Source organism: Platichthys flesus, chromosome 5 (genome assembly GCF_949316205.1).
Source record: "Platichthys flesus chromosome 5, fPlaFle2.1, whole genome shotgun sequence".
Classification (NCBI taxonomy): Eukaryota; Metazoa; Chordata; class Actinopteri; order Pleuronectiformes; family Pleuronectidae; genus Platichthys; species Platichthys flesus.
In genome coordinates this window covers 17,497,063-17,523,053 of record NC_084949.1, presented here as the reverse complement: position 1 = coordinate 17,523,053, position 25,991 = coordinate 17,497,063, and the positions used below count along the sequence as shown (strand labels likewise).

General features: G+C 44.9%; 1 protein-coding gene across 2 annotated transcripts in view; it reads right to left on the bottom strand.

The window, feature by feature from the left end:
- Positions 1-25,358, bottom strand: part of ndst3 (N-deacetylase/N-sulfotransferase (heparan glucosaminyl) 3) — a 42,102-nt gene extending 16,744 nt beyond the window's left edge. Inside the window, exons 1-6 of one of the 2 annotated variants that reach the window (XM_062388956.1) lie at positions 25,197-25,358; positions 22,196-23,501; positions 11,935-12,022; positions 9,922-10,076; positions 7,954-8,139; positions 2,158-2,286 (exon numbers count right to left, since the gene is read on the bottom strand). In XM_062388956.1, the coding sequence (XP_062244940.1) occupies positions 2,158-2,286; positions 7,954-8,139; positions 9,922-10,076; positions 11,935-12,022; positions 22,196-23,194 (1,557 nt within the window). In that variant the 5' untranslated portion in view covers positions 23,195-23,501; positions 25,197-25,358. The remainder of the gene's footprint in view (positions 1-2,157; positions 2,287-7,953; positions 8,140-9,921; positions 10,077-11,934; positions 12,023-22,195; positions 23,502-25,196) is intronic. The other variant, XM_062388957.1, reaches the window with a different exon arrangement.
- Between the last annotated feature and the right edge of the window lie 633 nt (positions 25,359-25,991).

The window sequence follows — 25,991 nt, the reverse complement described above, 5'->3', positions numbered from 1 at the left end:
CTGATTTATTTTTTGTGTTTATTTTGGCATGCCGGTTACTGAACATTTGTGTAGCTTGGTGTCGTAGAAAGGAGTCGACTGCCTTTTTTTATCGTTTCCGTGCAAATTTGTACGTAAAAGAGGAACAAGTTGGCTATTTGTCAGGCTGTGAACTAAACAAACCAGTTTCCTTAAACACTACTTTTGGAACCTTTCAGAAAATATAGCATCGAGCTTCACTCTGTATTAAATCTACCACATACAATTTAGGAACACTGCTCCAACGGTCCAAGACTCGGGAGTCAGAGGTCTGCTGAAGAAGACTTGAGGTCTCGGGTTCAATTATTAAAATGCTCTCTAAATTTTTAAATGTGGAATGTGGATAGTATGAACTTCACTACAGACAGAATGAACTCCAGCATTTCAAACACAGTGCGGTGAACTACGCACATTCGTCTGGTGCAATGTCCCCACTGACTCTGTGTATTCACACAATAAGTCTCACTTAGTGTAACAAAACAACAAGCAATTCAGGCCCCAAAATCCCATCATCCGTTAGACAGGAAATGGTAAATTACATTGCTTCTAATTTTTAACTCCGCACCATCCACATAGGCCTTTGCCTGTTATTAGAAAACCACTGCTGCTGCTATGGGAAATTTAAAACATACTTTTTTGTCGGATCTAAATTAGTCCGACTTGTAAGTTTGGATTTCACGTTGGAATTTAGAGAAGTACTTTTGCCCTGTTGTCAAGACCAACATGGGCGGCGTCTACCTATACTTGATGCAACACACATCGAAGTTGTCACTGCATCGTGTAGTCGTCTTTCAGATTATTCACGATTAAACCAGTTGATTTTTATACATTTCTTTGCCACTAAAGTATTATTACGGTCTTACAACCAGCAACACCAACTTCAGGTGCAGTGCTCGACAACATTTCAAATGTACCAAATGAACGTTCTCGTAATTCAAACCTCTGAATGAGGCAACTTTCACAGCTTCGGACTGAAAAGTCAGACAGTCCACACCAAATAAGAAAGGTATGAAAGCTCTCAGAGAAGTTAGGGACAGTGAAACAGAGCAGTTTTTAGATAATATTGTTAGTGTAACTGGATATAAAACTATTACAATTGGGTGAGATCACTGGTCATACAAGCATTACATTTTCTTCACTGCAAATGTCACATATTATTAAACACGGAAACGCTGACAGAGATACAGAAGATAGAAAGAATGAAAGAGACATAAAATATATAATTGACTAAAACAGCAAGGAATGGAAGAAAGTGGCGAAGAAATGAAAAGCAAAGGCAGAAAAAAAAAACAAAGAAAGAAAAGATGTCAGAATAAAGGGTCGAAAGAATGAAAGAAAATGAAAAAGAATGAGAAACAGAGAGACAGACGGAGACAAAGCGGTGCAGGGGGAGAAGAAAGGACGAGATTGGGTTGTTGTGCCGCGCGGCACTCGACTCTGTGATGTTGCCTGAGTTCTGACAGCTCCTCTGGTTCAGCACTCCCCTACCTGACACTTCAATGAAGCCTACCGCTGCTGCACCAGCATCCACGTGTGTGCGAGTGTGTGTTGTGGAGGTGCACGAGGAGGATGGTCCAAACTCTGAGAGAGATTGTGGGATATTTTCCAGTGAATGTCGATGCCTACCTTTCACTGTGGGCGTGCACGTGCTCACGAGCATCTTAAATGCCACCAAAACCTAATTCTGTTCCTTAATTCAAAGCAGAATCAAGTTGAGCTGACGTACGCAGCAGGGGTTAGTGCGAGGGGGAGGACGTGTTGTGTGTGTCCATGTGTGTCTTTGTGTGTGTGTGTGTGTGTGTGTGTGTGTGTGTGTGTGTGTGTGTGCGTGTGTGTGACAGTAAACCCCCTGTAGTAAGACCTAATTTAAAGTGCGTAGATGAACACAACTTCACAGTGAGACACAGGCCCTGACAGGAAAAAAGACACACACACGCACCACGAAAAGGAATCAACCAGACAGAGAGGAAGTTACCTCTAGAGTGAGACAGTGGGAAAACCCAGTTGCTTCCTCTTCGAGGTGCACAAATCAAAACAGAGAGTAAAGTAACAGTCCTCTCGGCTTCACACTCGGTGTTTCCGTTTGCATGTGTTAGAGCGTGTGCGTGTCTTATTGTGTGTGTGGTCGCTCTGACTCACTGGGTTGAGAAGCAACGTGAGAAAAAGCTCTCCCCCGTGGATGCTTTTGTCCAGTTCTTTAGGTCCGCCAGGGTATTCCTTATAGTAGATGGTGTGAGTAAACAGGCCGCACGTCTGTCGAGGCAGCACCTACACACACACACACACACACACACACACACACACACACACACACACACACACATACACACACACAGAGAGAGAGAGAAAATTCAAAAAAGGGAGCGGTTGTTAATAGCCTTCATATCTGTGCAGCTGCAAATTAACTAATGGCTTAGTCAAGTCTGAGACAATAGAGCCTATATGGAAGGAAATTAGATTTTTCCAGAGATTGTCTCCTGCACTCATGGAACAGGGGAACGTTTTCATCTGGCTTCCCTCAGCTCCCGCTGGAGCCCCAAAAATCCTTTATGCAACCTTTTGCACATGTGCATTAGCACTCCCAGAGACCTGTAAACACACTTTAATATGTACAATCAGCTGAGTTTCCCTTTGAGGGCGTGTGGAATCACCCTGTAATGATTTGAAATTAAAAAAGAAAGCTAAAACAGCTGTTGTGGCGCGAAGTTACACACCAGCCGCGGTGCAAACACACCAGCCACAAAGAAGACCAGCCAGCAGCAGAACACATGACAGCCATATAGAGACAAGTTTTTTTTTCTACACAGCAGTTTCTAAATATGAGAAACGGGCAGCAAAGCAGGTCAGGGTTATTCTGATGTGTCGTGCCTTCCTGCCTCTGGGAATGTTAATTAACGCAGAGAAGAAGAACAGATAGAGGTCTACAGATGGTTCGAGTCATGTTCTCGCAGAGTGTAACAAACCGTTTCTCTGATATTGTGACGTGTCGTCGGTTAAAAAGCACGCGCATCATTAATAACAGAACTGATGGCTCCATTTCGGTGCTCCAGTTCCAGGACTCTGCTGTGCTGTGCACGGCTCGCGCAGGGCTCACTGACACACCTCGCCGGGACACTTCTTATAGAAAAACGGGTCGTAATTAAAAGCTATTTTTTCCCCTCTGACGTATGCGGTGGGGGGGGGGGGGGGGGGGGAGATAGTCAAACTAGGGTTGTCAAAGGACACCGCGATTAGTGCCTCCCGTGTGTTTGGGCTTTGAGGAGCTGCTCAGCTGAGATTCCCATCACTCCGGCAGCAGAGACCCTATTTTTTTATTTCATGCAGGTGCACAGGACTCGATCCTTTGACGTGCACAAGCAGGTGAAGGTCAATCTTCCACTGGGGCACTGTTGGTTTCTTTTCTCCACTACACCTGTTTGGTATTTTGGTTACTCTCTGTTTACCGAAGCAAGACGAGATAATAATGGATTACTTTTAAGCCCACCTCGAACAGGTGCAACGTGCCCCCCCCGGGTCTGAAAGTACTACAACCAGCACACTGCCACGACTTCAGTGTGTGTTACACACAATGTATTGATGGGCCTTGACTGACGAAAGGCAAGTTACAGATGTCAATTTCTCTGATTCTGTGTATCGCAAAAATGTTTATGGTTGTATTAGTGAAAGCAGCAATTGATTCAACATCAGTGACACTGTTTTAGGATTGAATTCTACAATCCAAGATGCGTCAAACCAGAAAAAACTGTATTTCAGCCAAAATGAATAGATATTTTAATAATTTTAAGTTATGCTTTAGGAGAAGAGCGGAGAAGGGAAGAGCGGAGAGGAGAAAAGAAGAGAAGAGAGGAGAGGAGAAGAGAAGAGAAGAGAAGAGAAGAGCGGAGAAGAGAAGAGAAGAAAAGAAAAGAGAAGAGAAGCGAAGAGAAGAGAAGAGAAGAGAAGGAGGTCTTTATTGTGAACTCCTTGTGGAGCACTTCCCTGTGTGAAATAAAGAGTAAAGGCTGCAAGCATAGATATTGGTTTATCTATAAAACACTGCAGACTGATTCACACTCACAAGATAGAGAGAGAGAGAGAGAGAAACAAAGAAAGAGAGAGAGAGAGAAGGCCACCACAGCCACAGACACTCAGCACTATTTCACCAAACCAATTATCCACAGAGCTATAGCTCAAAGTGATATAGTACATTTTAAAAAGAAATACACACACACAAGTATGCATGTTTGCACGGGTGTATGCGCCCACACACACACAAACAAACTCACACACACACAGTCCCATATCTCAGTGTGATTTGTTCTGATACTGTGGGTCCAGTGGGTGGCTCTCAATCTGCTGACAGAGACACACAAACACCAATTTTACAGCCTTCAGACAACGTCCTGTCCTCCTCCGAGCAAACAAAGACGGAGAGAGAGAGGCAGAGGAGACAGAGATTAATAGCCAGAAATTGCACACAAAATTGGAGGTGAAAAAAAAAAAAAAAAAAGGGGGAAAGGTATAGAAAATGGGTCGGGTTGTGAAAGATGCCCCGGGTTAACTTGACGAGAGGGGTCAGGAGACAAGATGACTTATCTGTGATTTATATTTCAAATTCTGCATGGAAGGAGGGGTACTTACACACACACACACACACACACACACACACAAACAAACACTAATACAAACTGCCTCTCAGAAAAAGGTTCCGCCTGCATGAGCTAAGTTTTTGAGTTAGTCTTTTTTCCTATAGCCTCCTTTTGCTGTTTAGTCAGTGCAGCATGCAATGTCTTAGAGCAAGAACAGCAGACCTTTCTTTATTTTCCTCCACTGCTTTCACATTGCGGCACAGTTTTAAATATTTAATGGTGGCTGCGTCTGAATATGTCCGGGCATGTTAAATGGGCGGGGGGGGGGGGGGGGGGGGGGGTATTTATGTTATTAAGTTACTAGAACTTAAACTGTATGTTCAATCACTTAATGCAGAGATTGGACTTGAAATAAGACACATTATTAAGTTGATGTTATTATCAACATTATTATTTCATCATAACTCAACAAAATAATGTTTCAAACTTAGACGGTTTATCTTAGTCAATATATTCAATTTTTTGGTCTTGCTGCCATGCATCTAATTCAATTGTGGTAACAGGTCACCTGAAGTGAAACACACATTTGTCTATTTCTACAGCTTTGTAAATGCAATTTCACAGAAGCGGTGAGACCTCAAGGTCAAGTAGCTGTTGATTTTGTGATTTTCGATCGTATCACATATCATGTTGTCAGCAGATGGCGACCGTTTGGTTGTTATGGACTTTCAGCTTTTTTAATGGCAGATATTTGATTATGAACATTTTTGGGACGTTATTGAAAGTTCACTCTCGTCCTTAGATACAGCAGTTCACCAAATAAACTCATTTATTGGCTGTTCTGGAACGTTTCTTCATGCAACACAATCTAGATTTGCTGATGATAACATTACATTTTAATATCTACAAATCCGTGACAGCTGAGCAAACCCCACCTGCTGATAAAGATAATGGGATATAATGAAAAAGCTGCCGGTGGGTGTACACTGTGTTTTTTCATTCCATCACTCTGGATTCTGATTCATATTTCTTTTACTAAATGACATGATCAAAAAGTCAAGTACTGTATTAAATATGAAATCCTACTCCTCACTAAATCCCTCCTTGCCCTCGCCCCCTAGTACCTGCTTGAACCCCCCCCCCCCCCCCCTGCCCTATACTCCATCCTGGAACGTCAGATGCAGGTCTGCTCACCATCCCTGTTTCCAGCCTGAGCACCTATATGGTGACAGGATATTCCACAATACCCGGGACCCTGGACACTAAACACTCCTTATAACCCTCCTTTTATACCTGACTATAATTTCTTCTATCATTTTCTCTCCTTATTTTGTTTCATTCATATTCTTAATTTCCCTAAAGCTGCCTCAGGTTCCTTGAAAGGTTCAATCCAAGTTATCATGACCTTCGTCAAGGAGGTTGTGTTCTCATCTGCATTTGTTTGATAGTGAGCAGGATTATGCAAAAACTACTACTACTGATTTCCATGAAATTTGACAGAGGGGTGGGTTGGATCCTGAAATATCTTTTCACTTTCTTTATCGGTGCGAGAAAGAGCGAGTTTCAACATTTCCCTTGATTTCTTGATATTGAGTGTGTGCAGCATGGCGCAGATGCAAATAACTGTTGGGCCTTGCACTCCACATCCTAGTTACTGTTATTATCCTGCGGCTTGACACTTTTGTTGAAGATTTAATTTAACTCCAGTCACTTGCTCTATAATTTCTTTCAAACGTAACTTTCTCCCTGGTGGAAATTCAAATATCTTTTTTGCTCTTTTATGTTCTGTCGTTCTTTGTGATATGTGCTACAGTGTTGAATGCAGTGTGTGTTTTTGTTTAATGGCTTGTTATTTAATTCAGTGAGTCACTGGTGTTTCACAATACCTCAGAATGGTCCATGTTTAATATCACATTATGGCCTGTCAAACTGTCAGCTTTGCATTGTGTTGAAAGGAAGCTGGATTAAGTGGTTTGTCTTTTATGTCGCCGTGACGAGATGACAAGAAATAAAAGCGGGACTTTGGGGACTGATTAGGCAATTGACGTCGCTGTCTGTGCAAATTGTTTGCTCAAAACCCGAAACACAGCCGAACAACATGGCCCGGTAATTTTGGTGTCAGATGTGATTGGTTCTTTTCGTCAATAAGCGAGCAGTTTGTGCACGCTAACAAAGAGCCTGACAAGTGAACAAAGAGAAGGAGCTGGGACAGAAAGAGGGAGGGATGAAGACCATGTGCTCATAGGTGAAAGGGGTGAAAGGAGTTACAGTCGCAAACAGCAACTGATGAAGCATATATTGAAGCATTTAGGGGTGAAAATGTCATTACTTCATCCTTATTCTGTTTTGTATAAAGTACAGAGACACACACACACACACACACACACACACACACAGAGAAAAACCCATCCGTTCAGCCACATTGGGAATCCATTAAATATTAAATCGACGCGGGGCTGAGCATGCTGTGGTGAGACGAGGTCAAGGAATTCATATCACACACAGACACACACAAGCGCCCGTATGCATTCACACGCTGTACACGGAGGCTACACACCACACACAGCGTCATTGATTTTTTGTTTAAGACCGCAAGAAAACAATCAGCACACAATTTACTACTCGGCAAACACTTAGTCGCACGAAGAGGCAGCAGATAAAAACACTTTTTCAAAGTGAGATAAAAAAGAAAGCGAGCAGCGAAGCCACGTACCCCCGACGCTCTCCTGTGACTAAATGATTCCGCGTTTAGGCTCGCTTTGATTTTCGTTCCTCGAGCAATTTATAATTCATTGTTTTAATTTCAGTCGGATGAATTAAGCAAATCATTTTCTCCTCCTGGCGGACAAGGAGACTGCGTAACGTGCTCTGAGTGTTGGGTTTCGATTTATGAACTCTGCATGATCAATGGGGTTATGTTAGAGAAACACATAGGATGACTTCAAAAACAGATTTATTTAAGTTTTTCTGCGCAGGCAACTCAGCTCTTTTTGTCAGAAATCACAAAACACACATGTCCTGTCTACCAACACTGGCTTGTATCTACAGGGATGATCACAATAAAAAGCTGTGGAAAAACAAGCTTAATGAGAATAACCTCTAGTCCTACAGAGAATGAAAGAGCAAATGAGGTAGAATATGAAATAATCACAAATAATTATTCCCTGTAAAATTTTAAATGACACAAGTTTTTTCAGAAGCCTGACAAACAGCATTTTCTATCATGTGGATTGAATATTAGTTATAGTCTGTAATCGACTTTCATGTACCTGTAAAGAAGTGAGAGTTGATCAAAACGCTTCATGGACATGAATGGGAATCAGCACATTTGCATGTGTGCACGTGCTGTGATGCGTTGTCTCCTCACCATGATACTGTTGTGGACGAAGCCCTTGCGGTAGCGGGCGGGCTTGAGGTGCGGGTACTCCTCGGTGCTGGTGACCCGGATGTTCCACACGCGTCTCCAGGCCTCGTAGAGCTGCAGGTGAACCGGGTACACGCCGGAGTGGTGAGGGGCCACGGCGTAGCCCATGTCCACCGGGATGTTGTGCTCCTGGAGAGGGGGCACGGACACATACATGAGGGTTGTATGCATGAAACAAAAAACAGTTGTGGTACATTTACAACTCTGGCAAAGGGGATGACAAACACACACAGCCAGACAGTGTGACCTTGTCCAAGAAGCACACCGTATGTGTTGTGTTTGTTACGATGTCGGCCTTCAGGTTGGAAATTAAAAAAAATATATAGTTTGTGAGCATGTGTGTGAGTGTGTGAGGGTGGATGGTTGCTGGGTGCATCTCGCAGACTGATGGTGTTGTCCTTGGCTCTGACACACACCTACACACACTGTCAAAGCTGAGCATCAGCGGCCAGCGGGATGAGGGAGTGGCATACGTATGTGTGTTTACAATAGAGGTTAGGGATCACACTTTATGAGCACGCTCACCTTCAACAACATGAACCAACAGCCCCCCCCCCCCTTTATTGTATGTGTGCGTCATAAAAATAATTGACACACACACACACACACACACTTCAGAGTCAAGCAGAGCAGAACAACCAAATCTCTCGACCTTGTGGACTACAGATTAAAAGGGGCTCAGATATGTCCCTGTCAAAATAAGCCCATCATCCCCCACTGAGATACTTGACAATTTATGTTTTAGAAAATGAAAACATAACAAAACAGAAACTCTCCCATATGCTATCTCGTGAGTGAACTGCAGCATCTAAACTCATCCGTCATAGCAGACAAAAAGGAATTTCGGACAGATATTTGCCGAAAAGATTACATTGAAAATTATGATAAAACGGCAGGACATTTTTCTCCAAGGCAATATGGATCCAAACGTGTCCCAGTGAGATGAGAGCAGGCATATGTCACTTCCGTGTCGCCTGGGTAACTTCAACCCATTTTGGGTGATAAACTGTTGAAATTGAAAACCCTCCCGGCACTATTCCTAAACGCTGCTGCGCTACATTTTCTACATTAAATAATAATAATAAAAAAACGGTTTATTGTTTTTCCTTGCTGCCATTAAAGACAAAAGGACGACAAAGGAAGAGATGTGAGGTCTGTGAGCTGCGGTTAACTGTAGGATCCAGCCAGTCAATAAATGTTCAACATCTTAACATAGTGAATATTGATTCAAGGGTAAGGGCGGTACGGAGAAGGAAATAAAGCAGACCTTAATTTAATGTTATCCTCTAGAGCTAATGTTAGCTCACCCGGACTACCTGCAGTATGTCAACATATGACACCTCTGGCCACTGAGTGGAGTCATTCGTGTACTTGCTGGAGACCGAGTAAAGGACACTGAGCAAATTATATTTCTATTACTTTAAGTAATGACGCACACAATGACATAATGTAACCATATATAATGAGAAATATCCTTTTCTCATTATACACTGTAAAACTGGCAAAGACCTCATCATTAGAGTTTTTCCGCCAGTCAAATCAGCGGGTATGTTTTCACCCAAAAGGGGGCGGGGCCATGATGACACAAGGGCAAAGTCTGAAGATGAGCTGCTGTCATCAATGCAGCTAATTTACATTTACAAAACATGTAATCTACATAATAGGGCCACGCTCATTATGAACATGGGACGTGAATTCCCAGCGTTCACATGAACATCATGTCTCTAATCTGCCGTGACAAAGAAAAAGCAGCAATAACGATTGCAAAACAGGAACAGACGCCCTTGAAGAAAAATGCAGCCGTGGGAAGTGAGCTTGATTAAAGGGACACACGAGGAGAAAGCTGCAACCGAGCAGACAGCTGCGGGAGTTGTGCGCACATGCGAGTGTGCGTGTGAGCATCCATCTCACCAGAGCGAATTCCTTGTTGAGCACCATCTGCTCCAGCAGGGACGACTCGTTGTGGAAGAGGTGAGGCTGCATGTGGCTCCACATGTGGGGGAACCACCAGAACTCATCCACAGACTTCAGCAGCAAATCGTCTCCCTCATCCTCCTCCGCCGTGCCTGCACACGCACACACACAGAAAAACACACGCACACACACACACACACACAAAAGGACAAAGAGTGAAACATGGACATATGTTTGCATCATGTAGATCCACACAGCTCAGTCACACACAGATCCAGCACCTCATCGAGCGACTGGGTTGACTCGGGTCGTCTTGCTAAATAAGGTGCTAGTCGGATACCATGGTGATGAGAAGCGATGCCATGGCAATAACAGATGCTCAGATGATAATTAGTTCCATTCGATATCAGACTTCTTCTAATTATAATCATGTTCAGTCTCACCTCTATTGTTTTTTTTCCCAGTGTATACCACTGCTTTGTCTTCTCGCTGCAGATTTAGACACTTAAACTAAAATCAATAAAATCTGTCCTTGGAACCGAGAGAGAGATGAGAACGAAGAGCAGCATGTCACAGCCGAACAAACACACCTGTATATTCCACTCAAAATGTAGAGAAAGTACCACACTGAAAAAAAAAAATGTTTCTGATGATAAAGAGGAATATGTATTATACACTCTTTACGCTTTAAAACTGTGTAGGGGTGACTTCTCCCACAAAGACCTCTGTGCTGTAAATCATGTCTGGTAATTTGTTTGTTGCTGCCTTTAAGAGTAATACTCCATATGTAATTTATATGAGTATATTTTAGAATTTGAATTAGTTTTACTGCAATGATTATATCTGAATTAAAAACCAATCAATTAAAGTCTCTGTTACTCATTTGATATCGCAGTGTGAAGAGTGAGAGATGTTTGCTTACTCTGCACGATACATCAGATGCATGATGGGAATCGACACTGTCAACATAATGACTTCATATCAAACCTTAAACATCTTTGTTTAACTGCTGATGGCTATATGTACAAGTGTCAACAAATAACACACGATATCTATTCTAAAAACAATTAACAGAGGACTGTTTTTCACACTTAATAAATGACTTATTGACTCGGACTGACTTTAAGTGACATCAATTCGACGGGTATGAACATGAATTTTTCTTTTGATTGATTGTTTGCTAACTGCTAACAAATGAAAATGGGTTTCATCCTGACCCTTCATCACCATTACAACAAATAGCAGCTGTGAATGTTTAGATCTGTTCATGACCTTTCATTCTCCTGTGAAGTTAAATGTGACAATAGACATGAAACTATCATATATAACATGTTATGATTGGTTTCATGAAGTTACAATTTAACTTAAGTTGAAGTGAGCTAGTGGGCGGGCGACTAACCTCACGCCTCAACCACACCTCTAATCACGTGTCAAGCTTCATCCTCTTCTCCCTCCTTCCCTCATTTCTTCATCCTCCATTCCCTACTTCTCTCATCCCTTCCCTCATCCCTACCCATATCCCTTCATCCTCTTCTTCCTCCTTCCCTCATCCTTTCCTCATTTTGCCCTCCATCTCTCCGTTCCTCATCCCTACCCATATCCCTTCATCCTCTTCTTACTCCTCCCCTTATCCTTTCCTCCTTTTCCCCTCTATCCCTCATCGCTACCCACATCCCTTCATCCTTTTCTCCCTCCTTCCGTCATCTCTTCATCCTCTTCTTCATCCCTCCTTTCGGTGTATACCTAGGTACTGGCTGGGGGGCCCATAATAAGCTCGGTTGGAAGGATGTCTGAGACAGAGACCCCCCACACAGAGTCCTGTGCTCTCCTGGACACACATACATGAAAACTTTCACTTCTAATATTTGGGATAGAAGTCTGCAATAAACCCAGATGAATTGAATGAAGAAAGGCCGGAATCCTTCAGCTTACATTATAAAAGCTTAAAGGTTTATGGTGAGGATTTAGTATCGGAGTCATTGGGGTTTAAAGAGTATAAACAGTACTCACCTGTGTGGTAGAACTTCCCGGAGAAGCCGAGGTTGAAGGTAAAGTTGGAGATTTGAGCACGAAGCTGTTTCTGAATATCAAGGAGAGCCTGTAGATGGATAGATAGAAAGAAAGATAGAGACTTTAGTGACAGAACCACATTAACCTCCCTGCAGACAGTAGATCAGCTTCATCTCTCCCCAGCCTACACTTCCACTTGCAGATAAATGCCCGACCTGTCTGATTCACATCTAATGTCTCTCTGTTGTATATTTAAGTGAACTCTTACTCCCCTGAGAACTATCAGATGAACTATACATCCGACAGCGATGTATGTTTGTGTGATTGTGTGTGTGTGTGTGTGTACTCATCTCTGCTTGTCCTGGCTTGACAATGTCAGCCAGTCACCTGCGTGCTATAGCTCCAGTGTGCGTCACCGTATTTCTCTTTTTCTTTTTCCCCCACAGTCCCACCCTTATCGTTCCCTCGCTCACTGGTTTCAATACTTGAATCGGGATTTTCTCCACTTATTTAATGACTTCATTAGTTTACTGGCCTTTAAACAAAGAGTCTGTAATGAGTGTTAACTAAAGAGAGTTGCACAGTCGCACACAGTCACACACACCGACAGTAATGCCAGTTAATGAAGGTCAGTGCATTAGTAGCCTCTGGAGGGTGGACTAATAACCCCCCAGACACACACACACACACACACACACACAAACACACACACACACTCCTCCCTCCTCATCATTCTCTCCATCCATCCCTAACATTACCAAGTGACACCCCCCACCCCCCGCCCCACCCCATTCTCTCTCCCTCTTCCACCTTTTTCAGATTCGCCCTCTACACTTCCATCTTTCCACTTCTGAGAACATGCAGTCGCCCCCCCCCCCCCTCCACATTTGTCTTCCACCCCACACCACCCGCCACCCCTGCCTCTCTCTCTCTCTCTCTCTCTCTGAACCTCCATCTCTCTCTAGCTCTTGCTCCATGAAAATGTCACATTCTCAGGAGACGGGGCTGCTCTAATTTGAAAGGAAGGCTGAAGCAGCATGGAGGAGAGATCGCTCTCTCTTTTTCTTTCTCTACATATCCTTTCTCCACGTGCTCTTCCTCTCTCGCACCCCCCATCCTATTGCTATCGATGCACTTTTCCCAGTTTGCTCCCGCACAAACAGTTTTTGTTATTTGTGAAAGTCTCATATTCTCTGTCCGTCTCAGACTGCCGGGTGGTTCTGATGAGCTACATGTCACATCTCTGTTACCACTCTTTGTCACGCTGCTTTAAATCGATTCCCAAAGAACCCTTCCTGATCTACTAGACCTGAGCAGCTGATGTCAGAGCAGGGAGTCACTTCCAGGCTGTGTGTCGCTTCCTGTGTGTGTGTGTGTGTGTGTGTGTGTGTGTGTGTGAGAGTCTCCCAAACTAACAAATATACAGACACATGCACGGAGCATCTTCATTATCTCTAATCTAATGGTGTTGAAGATGGCTGCATGCTGACAGATGTGCACGGCTCCCTAATCTGATCCCCTGTCTCCTCTCTTATGACATCCTCTACATCTTACACACACACACACACACACACACACACACACACACATCTGCCTAGCCACACAAATAGGGGAATACAAAGAAGTAGGAATTGAAATTAAGTTTGTAGCTCAGTGCTTTGCATTATAACTCAATATACACTCCCCGATGCACTTGGTCGAAATGCATTATTAACGTGTGCGTCGCTATCTGCGAGCGTTGGCACAGGTGTGTGTTCAAGTGTGCAGTATATTAGCTTAAACACCTCATTTGTATTCTGCTGCATAACATCAATAGCAGAAAACACAATGGCCTGACTGTTCTGTTTTCAGCTGTGATAACACCGAGCTGCTTTTAATTACAACCGTCAACATTTTATCACCTCTAATGCCACTATAACCAAGAACTATTTGGAACTTAATTTGTGGCTGCATTTAAATAATCTGTAAATATTCTTCCGAAAAGGGATTTTTATTGTAAATTCAAAACCTGCCAAACAAAAAAGTTATAGAAATGTTGTTTACCAAGGTCGTTCCTCATGTCAAAGAATAAAAATAAAATCCTGGAATCTGCCCCAAAATCGAATGGCTCCTTTCCTGGCCCATGTCCCATCTTTCACCGGGTTTTGTTGAAATCCGTTGACTCGATTTTACATAATCCTGCCGATAGACAAACAAACCAACGGACGGGCTAAAACACAACCTCATAACCTTGGCGGAGAGCATCAATTATTAACATCTGACTGAACCAAACACTGTGCAGGGAAATTGCAGCAGTGCGCTGTCATCAAACTGGAGGCCTGAGCTCTGAGACCACCACCACCGTGGATCCTTACGAGGAGGAAGCACTGCAGGTAAAATCAATGCCCAGCAATAAATTGGGAGTAGACATCTTGCAGGAAAACATGTGTTACAACCACGACTCTGAGGGGGGGGGGGGGGGGGGTGCTTTGAGAAATGTGGGTCCAATCCGTCCGTTGGATACTGAGCCCAGAGCTGAAGACAGTTTTAAACCACAAGAGATACGTCCTGAGAAAACGAATAGGGGGGGGGGGGGGGGGGGGGGGGGGATTTGGATTAGCGGGAGGTGGGACTCTGTAGCATGTGAGAGATCTTGACTAGCCCGACGATGAAGGTAAACACACACTGGGATTAGCCGTTAGCGATAGCCCTCATTTCTCTGCCCAATCCTACAGCTGCCTGGTGTCAGAAGCACTGCCAGTTTGTTTCTGTGTGCGTGAAAGGGACAACGTGTGTGTGTGTGTGTGTGTGCACGCTTGCTTATGTGTGTGTGTGTGTGTTTTTCTGTATGTCCTTGCATGTGTAGAAGTGGAAGAGGTGCCAGCTAGATGTTGGGGTTCAAACAGATGGGAGACAGGCATGTGGACAGCTGGCATTCACTGCCTTTCACAAACCCTTTACAGCAACCACCTCTCCTCCATATCCCCATTCTGTCACTCTGCGCACGGTTTGTTTTCCTTTTCTTCTCGCAGCATTAAGCTTGGCTGGGAGACCTAAAATAACAAAAGTAATTATAAAAGAACTTATTTTTGCGCTCGGGACTTTGACGCGAAAACAGATCGGAGGGCAGGTTGAGGCGAACGAGAAAATAATGGGAGGTCGGCAGGGTTTAAAGTCTCGTAGAAAAAGCAGGTTAAAGTTCTAGATCTTCTCTTGCATGAGTGCATGTGTTTCTTTCTACGTGTGCATGTAACATGAACACCAGGCCAGCAAATTTAACTGGGTCAGGCATCTCTATTTGATGAGCAGGAGAAGCAGTTTGCCCCGTTAATGCCAGTCTCCCTTTTGCTTACTCTCTCCCTCTCTGTCTCACTTCCATTCTCGCCCTGTCAGGTTCCAGGCAGCATGGCTTTACCAAAAATTATTTATATACAAATATGTTTCGGGGAATTTCACAAATTCATCTATTCACTTGCATTTACGGATCCAAGGTACTTGTGATTGCTTTGGCATTGCTACACTTAACACTAAATTCTACTTGGCAGCCCCTCAAGGCTTTTGAGTTTCAGTGATTGCTGTGACCGCAGAAAAAGAAAACCTGCCTCAGAGAAGCGTGGCACGCTGCCACGTTCTCCGAATTAATTTCGAGTAAAAACAAGAGCGCTGACAAAAAAGTTATTAGGATCATTTTCTTTTTGACGGATGCTTTCTTTAGTGTGTTCATTACGGTGACGCTGCAGTGATTGTCTTTTTTTTGCAGTGTGTGTTAATGTCATTGTTTTTCTTTCTAATAGTGTAACTGTGGGACTTCTTCTCCCCTGCAGGGCTCTCTGTGATCATCCCACTTGTTCACATCAGACGGAGGTGAGTGGTCGCCGAGTACCCAGCTCTCCTCTGTTGTATAACATGGCATCTATTTTGCTCATTTTCGTTTTTAAGGCCCCACCGGTGCAGAGCATGTGGAGCGTGACCTTTGGTGATGTCACAGTGATGTCGTCAAAAGGGCTGCGTCTCAGCTCAGAAAGCTGTGGTTACCATGGCAAAGGAGCTGAGTAGAGTTTACACTTTGAAACAATGGGGAAAAAAGGTGGAATCTCTGACTGTCAATTCTCCTCACTACCACTCATGCAGGAAAAAAAACTTCTGTCCTTGTTTGAAGTCCACAAGATGAGTGGTTGTGGAGAAAATCTAAATAAGATACAGAGACAGAGATTAGATCTAATTCCTTATCAGAGGTGCCGGCCTCTGCCATGTATTAAATGAATGCAGCCGTCTCCTTTTCTCCCTTTTCATCTCCCCTTTGGTTTTCAACTATTTTCTCAACTCTCTTTTCTTCATTACTTCTGTAATTGCATTTGGCAAAGTAATAAACGGATGTGGAAGGAGCTCAGTTGCACTGACTTAATATGCATCACACTAAATTAGGTCTAAAGATTAACTCTAAGTAGGTCTGCACAATAAATTACTGACTGCTAAGCTGAAAACCTTCAGTGACATCAGAACTTTTCCCATATTGTATAATTCCATTTCTTCCTTCCAATTCTAGGTCATTTCCCGACCAAGTGATCATCAGCACATGAAGAAGCACTTGAGCATTTGCTCTTCATTTGAAACGTCCCCACTCTATTATCTGTTAAAGGCACTCATAATCCTACATTCTGCAGTGCAGTGAAGCCACTGTATGTAAAATCACTACCTTCCCACTGGATAAGATGTTAAACAGGCTTTTCCGTTCTCTCCTCGGGGGCGAAATTGGACTTTATGGCTTATTAGGCCACATGAAAGTAGTAATTATTACTTGGCAAATTAAACAAAGTCATGAATTTGCACAAAAAAAATAGCCCCACTGCCTCTGCGGAGCATGTTTTCCACAGACGCAGCAATTATCCCTTTGCAGGGAGAGAAGGGGACTGATCCTCACAATGTAAAATAGGCAAAATGTATTACATTTCGTCATTGGCTGATCTAAACTAATCCCACAGAAACATTGGGGGGAAATTGCACATAAAACAATAAGATTCTGGGGTTATATGAAGTATTCACTGACCTACTATAGATTAAATGGAGAATAAGTGCAAAGAGATGTTGGTTTGCTTCCACATGCACATTTCCACTGGTCAAAAATCCCACGGAATATAATAAATCTCTGGCGGTAACAGGGATGAATGTGTATAAGCATGTTATTATGAGAAGAGTAAATGAAACTGGAGGGAGAAGTATAGAATGTGGTGGGTCGCCATTGATAATTAATGGGAAACACTGGCTTTCGACTCTGCAGTAGAAACATTGTTTTATCATCTTCGGGTCCGATTGGCAGCGATGGAAACATGTCCCCCATTAAACAAGCCAATCTCCCTTCTTTTTTTTGGCAGTCCAGACGATGACGCTGCACCTTTTCCAGCATGACGTGATGATGCATATTGATTGATGACATCATTTGTGTACCTTGCAACGTGCGACACCGATTTGTTCATTTGTATTGTGCAAGATGCCACAAGGCAGCGAGGGGAGAGAGCTTCTCAGTTGTGAAGACACATCGGGGGAAAAGAAAAAAGGACACCCCTCTATTGGAGAGGAGTTCATTTCCTGTATTTACCTGAGTTCAAAATACGTGTGTGTGTGTGTGTGTGTGTATACCTGCTGATTTAGGTGTAAAAGGGGGTATATCTGTGTGGCCCCTCGACTCAGACGACACGGCTCCAGAAAGCACAGAGGGGAAGGAAAACAGGGAGGACGACTTGAGAGACAGGGTTTAGGAAGGAATACAAATAGGCCGGAGATAGTGATCAATGACTCAGCCGAGGAGGGGGTGAGGAGGAAGGTGAGCGGCGGAGGAGGAGGAGAGGGAGAAAGGGGGAGGTGATAGAGAGGGATCTGAAGATGAGAATCAGACACCCGCCTAATGACCACTCCAAGGCGGAGGAGAGGAGCGAGCCCCACACGCATGAATTAAAAAACACAGGCGCCGACGCGGTGCGCGTCAGTGATGGCAGTTTTTGACTGGCATCATCCCTCATTTTGAGAAATGTCACCGGCGGGGTGCCTCCCCGTGAATCGTTTTAATAGAGGAAATACAGCTGTGTGTGAGCGCGCGTGAGTGTGTGCGCCGACAGGAGGGGGGTGTAGGTATTGTTTGTCACCAGATGAACTCGTGGGGTGAGTCTAATGAAGAGTGCAGAGAGGAGGAGGGTGGCATTTTAATTGGCCTCTCTCTCTCTCTCTTTCTATCTTTCTCTATCCCTCTGTGTCATACCCCTTCTCTCTTCTTCTCTCTGGGAGAACAGGAGATTGAATGTTGGCTTCACAGAGGTAAGAGGGGATTTATAACAGTGGCACTGCAAACGCCTTGTCCTACTAATTGGTCAATAACACATCCTGTTACATACTTTGATGCCGCGTTCCACATAAGCTGCTCCTGGAGCACGAGAGGATGAGAGGAGGATTTACATTTTCACGTAGTTTGTGTGTCATTCATAATTACGCTTTGTGCTGTGGCGTCTGTGCAACTGTGCATAAGAGACAGTCATTTCTGCAGAGCGGGAATATTTAGATTAACACAGAGAATATTCAGACCTCGATTTTTACCCCCCGCCGAGGAGGTTATGTTTTCGTTTTGTTGTCTATCTGGTAGTCAGTTAGTCAGCAGGATTACGTAAAAGGTACAGGATAGATTCCCATGAAACTTGGTGGGGGGATGTGGTACTGGTCAGGAAATAACCCATAAGAGTTTGGCGCAGATTCAATTTGAAGGGGTGGATCCAGGAATTTTGTTTCACTCTCTCTACAGTGTGTTATTTCAGGGCCTGATACGTATGAGTGTGTGCAATTGGATGCAAATCCAAATAAAAATCTGGATCTGATGTATTTATATGGGGTTTCATGAGGGGACTGTTGGGTTTTCTTTCCTTGGGCTTCGTCCAGCACCTCAACTAAAATGCATGGGAATCGGTTGAGTACCCTATGTTTAATCCTGCAAACTAACAAACAAACGCAGATGAACACACAACCACAACTCCTCTGATCAAAAGTTAAGTAAAGTTGTACTTGTTTGACTCCATTACGATCACCAGCGCCCGACAGATTTAACAGCTTCACTTTGACTCGGTGGAAACATCATTCTTTCATGATTAACAACTCCTTGAATTCTCACAAGCAATCATCTTTTTAACGACAGGAAGATCCATCTTTTCAGCTGCCACCTTCACCCCGAGCTAGATGTATATTTGACGCCTGGTCATCATGAGTCATCCTTTCAGCAGCTTTTCAATGACATCTTGCCAGAGGGTGAGATACGTCCATTTATGGATCTGAAAACGACCTGACGTGATTTACTAATCAAACAAAAAACCCTCTGCGTCGCAGCAAAGTTAAAAGACTTAAAGGAGAGCTCACAGTGGAATAAGCTGGTTGATGCACATGATCGTGTATCTACACATGCGTGCACACGCGTCACTCTCGGTAAGCCTTGTTTAAAGTGTAAGCTGACAACTCCACCTGAGGCTCCTCGTCTCTGAGGGGACGGCCGCTACAAATCACCATATTCCTGCTCCTGCAGCCCCCCCCCCCCCTGTTTCCCTCCAGCATTTAGTTTCTCAGAAATCTCAAAGTTGGCGGCTGGCTCCCCCCCCCCCCCCCCCCTCCCTCATCGCCACACTCCACCTTCTCCTCCCTTCTCTTCACCCTCCAACTTCTTTCCTTCCTGTTCTTTTTCTAGATCTTCCTCTCTGTGATTGCCAACTATCCTGGAGCAGAGAACGCGAGTAGAAAATGTGGAAGGAGCGTGAGCGTGTCAAATGGCATCACTCTCTCTTTTTTCTGCCCCTCTCACCATCTCTCTCTCTCTCGCTCTCGCTCTCTCTCTCTCTCTCTCTCACTTGCTGCTTCCTCCATCCTCATCTCCCTGTCCTTCTGTTATGGCACGGGTTCATCCTCATGTATATTTATGCTACAAAGCTGAAGAGTCAGACAGACATAAAATGAAAACTCAAACTAGAGAGAGTGCGTGCCTGTGCTCATTTCTGTGAATCTGTACGTGCACGAGTGTGTGTGTGAATATAGACTCCTTCATCCTTTTTGGATACGAGCCCCCTTTTTTATATTCAGGGCTGGAATTCCTCTCCACTTGACCACTCGCTGCACTCCTGTTCTCTCAGCTTCGCCATTTCTCTCATCCCCCTCCTCGAGTTTCACAGACAGGTGCCTCATCTTTTTTTCCCCCACCAGTGTCTGATGGGACGGGTGTCAGCCACTGACGGAAAGTGACAATCTAATCTAAAGTACTGATTCAAAAAATTCCCACGCACAAACACACACTCGCACACACACAGACAGCCCCCATACACACACGTATTTCACACACACTTTCCTATCATGTACATCCAGTGAGCCCGGCAGATGCCTCAAGTCTTAGCGCACGCACATCACCGCAGAGGAGCATAAATCTCACCTGTCTTACAGTCCTACCCCACACACACACATACACACACACACACACACACACACACACACACACACAAAAACACCAAACCTAATTTTGTTTCCCTTAATGGCTTAGAGTAACGAAGTGGGAGAATGTGATCACAGATTTCAAACTAAACTCCTACCTGTCACGCTTTATCCCTCCTGCAAAACTGAGTTGTTTTTCTTTCTTTTAAAAAACATCACTAAAACCACAGAGATTAAGTTTTCCTCTTTCTCTATGTATGTGTGTGTAGGTGCACGTCTGTCTGCCTGTGTGCGCGTGTGTGTGTGTTTGCCCGATGCAAGAGTGCGTTGAAACAATGGACGTCTTGAGAGGCGGCCTGCGGGGCTGACTCTCCTTTAGTTTCCCTAAGAGGGGGAACGTGGGAAAAGAGGAATAAGTGCCATTCATCTTTTCACTGGCTCATTCACCACCTCTCTCTTTCTCTCGTGCCCCTCCTCTTGCTCTCTTTCACTGCACTTCTTTGCCCCCCTTAAACGGCCTCTTTACTTCTGGCTTAAGCTCCATTCGAGGTAAATGCCCTCTCGCCGTATCCTCAACACATACGCACTTAGTAAACAGCGCGGAGACGTTAAACATACTCGCGCACACATGAGCTTTTTACAAAAACCTCTTCAGTCAACACATGCCTGGGCTGAAATCTATTTAAATACACAACGTTTAAAGTCTTTCCTCTCTGCAGACTTACAGTGCAGTAAGTCAACACTGCTTATCTTCCTCACTACACGGCCAACATCACGTTGTGTTGTCAGGATAACAAAATTATAATTATTATAATTATAACTGTGATGACAACTGCATAAATATCTTGATACCAATATTGAAACACTAACAGGACAAAAACCTAAAACATCAAATAGAGTAACGGAATAATAGATTGTATACGATTTGTTCATTCACTTTTTTTCATTTTGTGATGTGCAGGCTCATGATGCTGGGATGGAGCTCTCACGACTTATAGTAAATGCCATTCATGTTATTTCTAGGTTCAATATTTGAAAGTATTATAGTTTAGTTAACTGTTTTACATACTGACAATGGGTTAAAACATTCAGAACATACAAAAATCTGATTGTTGTAAATTTATTTTACAATGTAAATTGAAGCTTTTCTGTGGTATAATGTCACCTGGTTTCCCCTTTACCTTATGTGTGCAACGCTATTTCACAGCATTTAATAAGACTCAATACTCTGTTGTCTATCGGAAGCAGTTTCTCACAATATAAATAATTATTTACAGAAATGATGATGTCACGATTATCATAGCGAGCGCTGATTGAGTACAAATTGATTCTTTCTAACTGGTGTTGTTGAAGCACATACTTGTGAACGCCTGCTTTTTAGCAGATTGCAAGTTATGGAAGAGTGAAAATTACCAATGTGATGGTTCCATTTGAATATAGACACATTCACTAAATCAAAATCACCCTCGACTGCCTCATCCAACTAATGTCATCTTCTGCTTCTTGAGTTTGTTTTGTAGACAAGTCGTGGGTGTTATTAGCAGCTAAGCCTCTGGGTCTGTGATGCTGAAAGCTAGAAACATGTCCATTATGCCGACAGGAGGTGGAGGCAGAGCGATGCCCACACACACACACACACACGCACGCAAACACCCACACACACACGACTGATTTCTTACAGGTATTAGGTATAGGTGAATATATCATTCAATATAACCCTCAGTGACAAGTTTTACATGTTGAAAGCAGAGTGACATCTCTGATCTAACACCACTGACCCCACACTATCTCATCCTCTCTCTAATGCACATTATCTCACACCCAACGCTCCACATACCTTCACATCCTTGGCGTTCATGCGTGTGCCTTCCTTCCCGACGAAAATGTCATCTATATCCACCAGTACGTGCCGGTCCAGACCCAAAGTGAGCTTCCTGTCTGTGAGGTAGGAGATGGCATCCACCAGGATGAGTCTGTGGAGCCAGTAGCCCAGTCCCTGGCCAAACAGTACCCTCCTTACGCCATCATACAGTCCCATGTCCTGTACCACGGTGGCTTGGAGGCCTAAACTATGGCCTGGCCCTGGGTTATCACCGCTGCCTGCCCCTGCGCCCTCCTTGGCCCGTGCGTGCAGCACAGCCTGGTATGTGGAGTGATTGGAGGAGAAGGAGGTCCAGTCCTCCCCAGGTAAGGCCCCTCGGTCTGAGCCAGGTTTGGTCAGGTGGAGGAGGGGGGAGCTAGACACCACGCAACAGTCCCAAAGTGCCTGGTTGGTCCTTAACACCAGCGGGAAGCCTCTGAGTTTGAGGAGAGGCGGGGAGTTCTCGTTGGAGCGGTAGAAACCGATGATGCCCACTCTGAACTCAGTGCAGTATTGATGCAACAGCTGTCTGTTCCATGTGTCGGAATGTGCATACTTTAACAGGTTCTCATAAATGATGAGCGAATATCGTCCACGGCCCTTTTCCGTAAGCGGCGGAAGGTCGCCCTTCCCTGAGGCAATCTCCATGCGGAACTGGAAGTGTGCCGACTCCAATATAGCCACAATGTCCTGGCCCAGCTGGGAGTACTGGGACTCCACCAGCACCAGCACCACTGGGTCAGTGTGTACATGCGTGTGAGGTGGGTTGGGTGGGTATGGATTTGGGAGCTGGCGGTACGGAGACATGGAGAGGGGCTGGGAGCAGGCGGGTTCAGGGGATTGTCCGAGCTGCATGGAAGGAGAGGAGTTGGTAAAGAGAAAGTAAGCCGAGAGAAGGAGGGAGAGGAGACAGCAGGAGGCCAGCAGGAGCAGGAGCCGACGTAAGTGGCGACGGAATCGCACGGCCACCGTCATCGCAAACTGGGAGAGGTGTTGAGCGTGGGCGGAGGAGATATCTTTTTTTAAGTTTGATAGAGACTTGAGAGCGACTGCACGAGCTCGGGGAGGTGGTTGACGAGCCCGAGAGATTGTCTGTGTGTGTCTGAGGAAGCAGCCGAGCCACTCAGGAGTGCGTCATGTCACCATGGCAGATGGAGAAGGGGGCTGCGCCGGATGTCGGGGAACAAAGGTCGTCATCGAGGGAAACGCGGTGGACGACAAACTCGTCTTCGATCCTCACGGAGGAATCCCTCGCAGATATGGAGTGAGTGATGACGACTGTCTGCAGAGAAAGAGGACAAGGAGAAAAGAAGAAAGAGTGAATGTGTTGGGCAAGGTTGAAGAGTGTGCATTTGTTCGCTGCCTGCCTGTGTGTGTGTGTGTGTGTGTGTGTACGTGTGTGTGTGTGTGTGTGTGTGTGTCTAGGTTGTACCACCCTGGGGAATGTGAGGGCACAGCTGGTAACTACAGAGCTGATTGAAAACAACTTGCATCCTTGGGGCTTATCCAACCTCTGGCACACACACACACACACACACACAAACACACACAAACGCACACACACACACCCACAGACAAAGTGACATCACAGTTAAAAGCACAAACACAACACAAAAGTCAATCCTCGCAAATAAACAACAGCTGGTTGTGCGTTAACATGGCCGTGTGGCGAGCTGGATGGAAGCTCAACTAATCAGTCCCATAAAGCTCCACGGACAATTCCTCTAATTGCGCCGTCCTCTCTGCACTTCTGTCCTATTTCTGAACCTAACCATCTGAAATACCACAAAATTAGAGTTGGAATCCTTTTGCCGGGAGCGCTAATCTGGGGGGAGCCCGTGACAGTACAGAGGAAATGGCAAGCGGGAGAGAAAACTACAAGAATAAGAGAGACGGAGAGAGAAGAGCAGGGAGAAGAGGAACAAAACGCAATGAATTATAGAAAGAGACAAAAAAGACCAGGATTAGCATCTTAATGTATGTGCCGGGAGCCAGGGAGAAGAAGAGATCCGAGAGCATCTTTTTCTCTCCGTGTCTCACTCTCCCCTTCTCTCTATCTTCTTGCACACTTCTTTCTCCCTTTCTGTCTGCTCGAATATCAATCGTCTTCCCTCACATCCCCCCCCCCCCCCCCCCCATCCTTCTCTGCTCGTTCCTCGCACGCTAAGAGAAGGGACTCCAGTCCTCCCAGACCTGAAATGGGATACTAAAAAAAATGAAAAAAAGAGGAGTAAAAGAACTCCTAAGGAATTTTGTTTGTACTTATTCCAACCAATTTACTTCAGTAAGAATACAACCTGCATTCTGATCGGTTTTTATTAGTTTTATTTCACAAAATACTATCTCATGGGCCATGAAAACTTACTGAATCTTAAAATGGGCTTAGATGATTTCATTCAAACTTGTGTCTTAAGTTTTCAAAGCAGGGGAAAAACTATTTCTGACACAAGGTGAGTCCTGGGTGAGCCTGCTACCATATAATGTGTCTCACTGTTCTGAGCCACATGAGGGCGCTGCAATTGAATTACCACATGGAAGTTTAAGTTTATTTGAAGAAATGGCCTTCAACTCTAAATTATATCACAAATCATGCAAAATTCTAAAAGCTTATGATTCATTGTCTGTAAATCGTGTGTAAGCAGAGCAAGATGAAAAAGTTTTTCAAGCATTTTTAAAATTAAGATTTAAATGAGACAATGGGAAATCTAAATGTTTCCCATAATAATATGAATTGTTGAGTCTACTTGCAATACTTCCTTTATAAAACATATACATATTCCTCACATGGATAAACATGGAGGTGTGGAGCTCGTGATGAACACACTTCAAACTGTAGGGAAACTCACAGTTTACAGTGTGTTTGTATCGTTAAGTCTCAGATGAAAACGCAAACTAACGAGTTCGTCCATCCTCGCTCGTCTCCCTGCAGCCGAACCGAAGTTTCCGTGGAGAAACAAACACCGACTCGTCCTCTTACCTTTAGCCGAGGCTGAGGCGCTGCCGTGCGGGCTGGAGGCGTGACGGCGGAGGGGTGGACGCGACGCTGCCTCGGGTGGGCTCCGGGTCTCCGGTCTCGGTGGCGCACCACTCCCGTGTGTTTTGGATGCTGAAGCGTTGTGCCATCTCTTCCCCCCCACACACACTCTTTCTCTCTCCTCTCCCTCGCCCCCTCCCTCGCTCCTCACCCTCCACTAGAGCAGCAGGGGCGGCCAGGCGGAATGATCCGCTCTCCTCCCCCCTTTCACCATTCTTCTCCTTCCCCTCTTTACTCCACTCTCCCCCCGCTGTCTCCTCTCCTCTCTCTGGCTGCGCCCACTCGTCCCTTTTATCCCTGCGCTCCGAGGTGGAGATCAGGCGGCGAGGAGGAGACGGAGGAGCACCGGTGTGGGGCTCGCGCGTGAACGTCTCAGCGCCGCGCGTAAACGCTCCGGTTTGAAGAGTGCCTACACAAGTGGAGGCGACCGAGGGAGGGAGAGAGAAGAGGGGAGAGATAGGAGGGGAGGCGTCTCGGTTTGATTGACACAAACAGCCTCTTTCTCGGGCATCAGCGATCACGGGGCCCCGGTAAAAGCTCACGGCCCGTTAGGTGGCGTTAGCCGGATGAGGGATGTCACACGCGGATACGCACCGGTGGAAGTTAACGGCGCGCCTTGCTGATTCTCTCCAGCTCCGTTCGCATGTTGTTGGATAAAAAAACAGCAGCAGGGAGGGGGAACATGCACCGAGCACATTGTCACACACACACACACACTTCAGGATCCAGTATTCCACA